Source organism: Molothrus aeneus, chromosome 16, assembly GCF_037042795.1.
Source record: "Molothrus aeneus isolate 106 chromosome 16, BPBGC_Maene_1.0, whole genome shotgun sequence".
In the NCBI taxonomy this organism is placed as follows: domain Eukaryota; kingdom Metazoa; phylum Chordata; class Aves; order Passeriformes; family Icteridae; genus Molothrus; species Molothrus aeneus.
In genome coordinates this window covers 1,692,939-1,699,831 of record NC_089661.1, presented here as the reverse complement: position 1 = coordinate 1,699,831, position 6,893 = coordinate 1,692,939, and the positions used below count along the sequence as shown (strand labels likewise).

Sequence of the window (6,893 nt, the reverse complement as noted above, 5' to 3'; positions counted from 1 at the left end):
GCTGCACTGTCACTGGGCATGGGGGCTCTGGACATGGAGGTAACAGGGTGCCACCAGGGATGGGGAGGCTTGGAACGTGGAGATACTGGGCTGTCACGGGGGGGGAGGACGCAGAACATAGGGTTCCATGAGCAGGTCTGTCATCATGCTCGGGGCACAGGGACAGCGCCGGGGCAGCAGGGTCAGGGGATGTGGTGGGGATGTCATTGGGGCTGGAGGAGCTCAGGGCTTGGAGGTTCCAGGGGCTAGAATTGGGGAGAATGGGATTCTCAGCAGGACTCTGGGCCTTGGGGGTGTCACTAGGGCTGGGGGGAATTGCGGTAAAGAGATAATGAGGCCATCACCAGGCTTGTATCATGAGATTGAAACGGGCTGGGGAGACTCAGGACGTGCAGACAGTGAGGTGCCAATGGGGCAGGGGACCTGGGGGCATAGAGGCGTCAGTGGGGTGTGTCCAGGCTGGGGTTCCATCCCCCATGATCCCGGTGCTGGCAGCCTGGCAGCGTCCCTACCTGAACATCTTCAAGCACTTCCGTGTGGAGGAGTGGAAGCGCTCTGCCAAGGAGGGGGACGTGGCCGCCCTCACGGTAACGGGACCACCATGGGGCGGGGGGCACTGCCAGGGGTGGGCAGTGCTGACCCACCCCCATCCTTCCCTGGTTTCCAAAGGACACGAGGATGAAGGGAACAATCTACCGGATCCGAGGCTCCAACCCAGCCAGCAGCTACCTGCAGCTGCCCCGGGCAGGGACGCAGTCCCTGGGGCTCACAGGGCGTTACCTCTACCTGCTCTTCAGGCCCCTGCCCCGCAAGCACTTCCTCGTGCACCTGGATGTCACCACCGAGGTCCGTGACACGGGGTGGCCTCTTACACTGCCATCACGGCTGATTGAAGCACTGGGGGTGGCACACATGGCTGCTCTTTGCTGCTGGTGGGTCACTCCGGCCTGGAGGTGGTTTCCATCCTGGTGGCATCTCCACCGGGGCCAAGGAGGGGACAGAAGACAGGGCCACATGCTTCCTCCTCTGCAGCACTTCCCTGCCGAAGCCACCAGGGTGACTAAAGCTCCGTGGTGTGTGTGTGTGTGTGTTTGTGTCTCTTCCCAGGAAAACCAGGTGGTTCGCATCTCCTTCTCCAACCTCTTCAAGGAATTCAAATCCTCGGCCACCTGGCTCCAGTTCCCCTTTGTCTGCGGGGCAGCCAGCGAGGGCATGGCCCGGCGGGGTGAGGAGCTGGGGCTGGGCTGGCACACCACCACCAGAACTAATTGTTAGAAAGTAAATTGAGTTCTCAAGTTGGCTCAATGTGTTTGAAGAGAAGCTGTGGCTGTCTCATCCCTGGGATGGTCCAAGGCCAGGTTGGATGGGGCATGGAGCAAGCTGGGCTGGTGGAAGGTGTCCCTGCCCATGGCAGGGGATGGAATGAGATGGGTTTAAAGGTTGTCCCTCCCAACCCAAACCATCCCAGGATTTTTTGATAACAGTGGTTGGCCTGAGTGAGCCCCTCTGCAGCCAGGTCAGAGCTGTCGCTCCTGGTTGGGCTGTTCCCCATCCCTGTTTTCCCAAACAGTGGGGTGCAGTGCCAGGCCAGGCATGAGCCCATGGAGGTGGGGGGATGCCCGTCTGTCCTTCCCCACCCCTGAACCTACAAGACATGTTTTCCCACCTCCCACTTGGCAAGGCCTGGGAGGAATCTTGCCTGGTAAATACTTCATTCTGAGCCCTGTGACCCCTGTGTCTCCTGTCCAGCAAGGTCTCTGTCTGTGGCCTCTTTCCCACCTGTCCTCCCCTCCCCAGGTGTCCCCGGAGCAGCCCCGGCTGACGCGCGCTGGACGTGCCTGGTGTTGGACCTGCCCTCCATCCTGGCCCTGTACCTGGCCCGCAGCTACAGCCACCTCAGGGGGGTCAAGCTCTGCTGCAACCTGCTCGTGAAAAACCTCTGCACCAGCGACCTGCTCTTCGAGCCAGGTGAGGAGCCCAGAGCCTGGGTGGCCTCTGCTTCCTCCTGAGACTCCAGCCCAGCCTGAGGGGAGCCCGTGGGGGCTCAGAGCTGAGTTTGCAGCCCTGGCAGAGCTCTGGTGCTCTATGATGTGAACAGAAAGGGCAAAATACTTGGTACAGTGTTAAATTTCCACACAGGCAGGGACACCTTTCACTGTCCCAGGCTGCTCCAAGCCCTGTCCAGCCTGGCCTTGGGCACTACCAAGGATCCAGGGGCAGCCCCAGCTGCTCTGGGCACCCTGTGCCAGGCCTGCCCACCCTGCCAAGGAACAATTCTTAATTCCCAATATCCCATCCATCCCTGCCCTCTGGCAGTTTGAAGCCATTTGCCTTTGTCCTGTTCCTCCAGGCCCTTGTCCAAAGTCCCTCCCCTCCTCTCTTGGAGCCCCTTTAGGCACTGGAAGGGAATACAGACTCCCAAACTCTGGAGGAAAGTATCCTCTCATTTTCCAGCTGTAAAAGTGAATGAAAAGAGCAAAGTTAAATATCTTTCTAAGGTTAGAAATTTTTTCAGGGGTAAAAATGAAAGGTGTCATCAAGCTTCACTTCTGCAAGACTTGTGCTTTATCTGCTGGAAGAGCCTGTGCTTTTTTTTGTGTCAAAAATCTTCCAACCTGCTTTTTTTATCCACCTGCTCAGTGTGGCAGAGGTACTTTGGTCAAATCCTTTGTTTTCTCTCTTTCCTTTTTCGTGCTGGAATTCTGTCTGAACTTCCTGGCCTGCTGGGAAGCATCAGCGAGGAAGAAGTTATAGGGGCTGCTTTGAAATTCCTGAAACTTACTGTAGCTTTCCTGAAACCTTTTTCACTTTCCTAAATTTAAAAATTCATGGAGAAAATAAGAAAAATGGGCATTGAGCTTTAAGAGAAATCATATGAATCTTGAGCCTGGGGGTTTATAACTGAGATCCAAGGGTTTTTGCTCTGGGCTCTTCTTTGGAGGTTGAGAGTTACAGGAATACACCTGTGAAATGTGGGTTTGTTGCAAACCTCAGGCTTGTGCTCTTTGTTTCTCTGGTGGGAAGTGGTGTGTGTGCCTGTATCCCTCAGGGAGTGGGATTTCAGGCAGCTCCCTGGGCTTGGGGAGCTCAGTGTGTGTGTGTGTCCCTGTCCTGCCAGGTGTGCCATTGGCCAGGGCCCGCCTGAGTGACCTGTCCTGCCGCGGGGTGGCTCCCATGCCCCGGGAATTGGCCTTCCCTGTGCCCAAGGGGGAGAGGTGGCACGACCTCTATGACTACATCAGGTATGGCTGCTCCCACCCCACTGCAGCTCCCAGACCTCCCCGTGCCCCTGGGAGGGGCAGGATGGGCAGTGCCACTTAAGGAATGGGCTGGTTTTTGGTCCCCCCACCTCCAGCATTTAGGTGTTGGTAACAAAGACACCCTTAGTGCCATCTGCCTTTGGTACCCCTGTGTTTGGAGGACCATGAGGCACAAGGGGAGGGATCTTATGACAGCCAAGAGGCCTCTGTGCCAGGCTGAGGTAAGAGGTGATACTGCCAGGTGCCAATGCAGTATCCCAGTGACACGGTGCCTTCCTCTGGTTCTGCTCAGGTTCCCATCTGAGGGGGCTAAGCTGCTGCACCACTCCATCCAGAAGAGCTTCCCACATCCTGTGGCAGGTGGGAATGCTGGGGACAGCAGCCAAGGCTGTGCCAGCCCCGTTGGGTGCTCTGGGTTTCCAAAAGAGCTGGACCTGCTCCTTGTGTTGCCCAGGTGACCGAGTCCTGGAGGAGCCTGGCCACCCACCGACCCAGCTGGTGACACACTCCAGAGCAGCCCGTGACCTGCCCCTTGTCCAGCAGATAAGCAGTCCCAAAGCTGTAAGTGCACCTTGGAGGCTGCAGCTCCTTCCTTCCTGCTTCCCATGGAACTTCTCCCTGTGTCTTAATTTAAGAGGTAGAAGCTGCTTGTTGTCATTGGCAGCTGCTCCAGGCATGGTCTGGTGACCACAGCCCTGCAGTGACTGCCTGGGGGTGCAGTGTGGTGCAGCACAGAGACAGGAGATGTGCCAAGTACCTTGGAATCTCCAGACATCCATCTTCCCTGTCTCTGTGGAGGCAGCAGATCGGTGTGTCAGATCAGTTATAGATAAGGCAGTGAGGTGTGGAGACCAAGGAATGTGAGCAGTGCCCTGAGGGAGCAGAGCAGGGTGTGGAGCTGGCATTGCTGGGGCTGCAGGCAGCTGCCCTCAGCTTGGTTTTCCCTTCCCCACTGGGGTGATGTGAGAGCTGGGGTCCAGGCTGGCTTACCCAGTGTGGTGGGGGGTGTTGGGAAGCCATCCTCGTGCTGTGGAGAGGGAGAAACAGGAGCACAACTTCTCTCATTAGAGGGTGTCCAAAGGATGGCTGGGAGGGTGGTGAGGGGTCTGGAGGGGAAGGATAAGAGGTACAGCAGCCACTTGGTTTAAAGAGATGGAGAAAAAGAGACTGAGGTCAGACCTTGTCAGGGGCTGCAGCTCCTCCCAAGGGACAGCTCTGATCTCTGCTCCCTGTGACAGGGACAGGACCCAGGGAATGGCTGGAGCTGTGTCAGGGCAGGTTTTAGTGGATATTAGATAAAGGTTCTTCCCCCAGAGGGTGGTTAGGCACTGACCAGTCTCCCCAGGGAAGTGGTCCAAACCTGCCAGAGCTCCAGGAGCATTTGGACAAGGCTCTGGTTTGCTGTTTGGAGGAGATGAACTGTGCACAGACAATGCTGGGGGTGTAAGGAGAAGGCTGGTTAACAACCTGGCCAAGCCAGGTAGCCACAGGGCTGCTCTCCCTCCAGATTTTTTCCTCCTTGTGTGTGTTGCTATGAAGAGCCCTCAGGACAGCTGTGGGTGTCTCCCTGTTCTGCCCCTGGGCAGGTGCAGGGCCCTGGGAGGAGAACTGAGCTCTGTCTGGGGCTTTGCTCATTCTCAGGTGCCACGTCGGTGTCCTGTGAGCACAAAAAGCATCCCTAAGGTTCACCTGGCAGTCCCAGGGCCTGGGGGAGCTGTGCCTGCTGGAGAGCCCGTGCTGGAGGAGAAGCTGCACAGTGCAGGGGACACGAGGCAGCCACTGCCACTCAGTGCTGGTGGCATCCATGTCTATGCTCATCAGAGGAGGGGACAGACAACCCGAGCTGTCCCTGGCTCAGAGGAGGTGTGTGAAGTTCTGGAGGGTCACAAGGTGGCTTTGGGGTGGTTATGTCTAATGAAGGGAGAGAGGGAACACAAGGTTCATGCTGGGGTTTCAGTTAAACTCATGGAGTCCAAAAGATGCAGAGGAGCAGTTCTTGCCACTAGCACCCTCCTTGCCTTGACAGAGGGACCCTGTGTTCAAATGTGCTGACCTTAAGCCTCAGGTTTGCCCAGGTGTGTACAGGAAGGGCTCTGGCCCTTTTGCCATCCCACAGGTGAATCCCAGCCTGCAGGACAGCCCTGGAAGTGTCCAAGGCCAGCTGTACAGGGCTTGGAGCAACCTGGGCAGGTGGAAGGTGTCCCTGCCCGTGGCCAGGGGATGGAAGTGGGTGGACTTTTAGGTCCCTTCCAGCCCGAACCAGTCTGGGATTGTCACAGTGGCTCCAGGGCGTCACTGGGGCTGGATGGGAGAGCTGCTTAACTCAGAAACCCCAGCTCCTCCTGCTGCCAGCTCTGACTCTGCCAGGTTAAATGCTTTCAAGTTGTCCCCTCTGACAGGAGAAACCCAAAGCTGCCTCTGTGTTTCAGAGATCCAAGCACTGGGGCTGGGGTGCCCATGGAGGGTGGACCCCAGCCTGGCTCTGAGCATGATGGTGCTGTCTGGTTTTCTTTTCCAGGGGCTTGTGCCAGATCCCATCCTGAAGCTGAGAACAATTATTGGCTTTGGAGGCTGCAGCACCAAATGGGTCAGTGGCTTGGGTGATCTGGGGAGTTGATCTGTCACTGTGTGGCCAGGATATGGATGTTTTGGAGGTGTGAAATGCAGCTGAGTGTGGCACTGCTTGATGTGGAAAATGATCCCAAAGTGGGTGAGCCTGAGCATCTATGAGAACTGCTCTGCTGTTAGGATGGTGAACTTAAAATTATGGGGCCCATTAGACAGAATTATAGGATGGAAAAGCCCTCTAAGGACATTAGTTCCAGCTGGTTTTCCCAGGATTCCTGGGCTTTCCACTGACCCATGTCCTCAAGCACCACATGTCTTTTAAATCCCTCCAGGGATGGTGACTCCACCACTGCCCTGGGCAGCTGTGCCAGTGCCTGACAACCCTTTCTGTGAAGAAGTTTTCCCAATATCCAGTCTAAACTTTCCCTGGCAAAACTTGAGGCCATTTTCCTTCTTCCCTGGGAGCAGAGCCTGACCCTCACCTGGCTGCCCCCTCCTGTCAGGGAGTTGTGGAGACTCAGAAGGTCCAGGCTGAGGGCCCCCCAGCTGCTTCTCATCAGACTTGTGCTCCAGACCCTTCACTAAATTCCACTTCTTTTTAACACATTAAAACTGGTGCTGCTTTGTTGGAGGCTGGAAAGGAAGGGTTGTGATTTGGACTGTTTCTGTGGCACACTGAGCCTTGCCTGTGGTCTGTGTTAGGGAAAAGGAAGGGTTGGTTTGCTTCAGTCAGTTCAAGGCTCTGCCAGCAATGTCGTTTTCCTTGGATCTGCTGTTCAGTGCTAGGGAAGGGACCTTTAAGCCCATCCCATTCCATCCCCTGCCACGGGCAGGGCCAACTCCCACTAGCCCAGGTTCTTCCACATCCCATCCAACCCAGCCTTGGACACTTCCAGGGCTGGGGAAGAACTGTGCCTGGGCTGTGGGGCAGTTCTGGAGCTGTGTCCTGATATATGGTCTGTTCGAGCTAGGTCTCATAAGCTTTTGGAGATTTATATCACACCCAAGACAGCTCAGCTACCTTAGAAGGCATAAAATCAGCAGGATGGCTTCTGTGGTAGTGTT

At 56.2% G+C, this 6,893-nt stretch overlaps 1 protein-coding gene across 2 annotated transcripts in view; it reads left to right on the top strand.

Moving 5' to 3' along the window:
- Positions 1-53: 53 nt before the first annotated feature.
- Positions 54-6,893, top strand: part of LOC136563706 (mitochondrial Rho GTPase 2) — a 48,960-nt gene continuing 42,120 nt past the window's right edge. Inside the window, exons 1-9 of one of the 2 annotated variants that reach the window (XM_066561258.1) lie at positions 54-587; positions 670-846; positions 1,108-1,225; positions 1,798-1,968; positions 3,119-3,242; positions 3,553-3,620; positions 3,715-3,821; positions 4,902-5,123; positions 5,779-5,847. In XM_066561258.1, coding sequence (XP_066417355.1) covers positions 357-587; positions 670-846; positions 1,108-1,225; positions 1,798-1,968; positions 3,119-3,242; positions 3,553-3,620; positions 3,715-3,821; positions 4,902-5,123; positions 5,779-5,847 — 1,287 coding nt within the window. In that variant the 5' untranslated portion in view covers positions 54-356. The remainder of the gene's footprint in view (positions 588-669; positions 847-1,107; positions 1,226-1,797; positions 1,969-3,118; positions 3,243-3,552; positions 3,621-3,714; positions 3,822-4,901; positions 5,124-5,778; positions 5,848-6,893) is intronic. The other variant, XM_066561261.1, reaches the window with a different exon arrangement.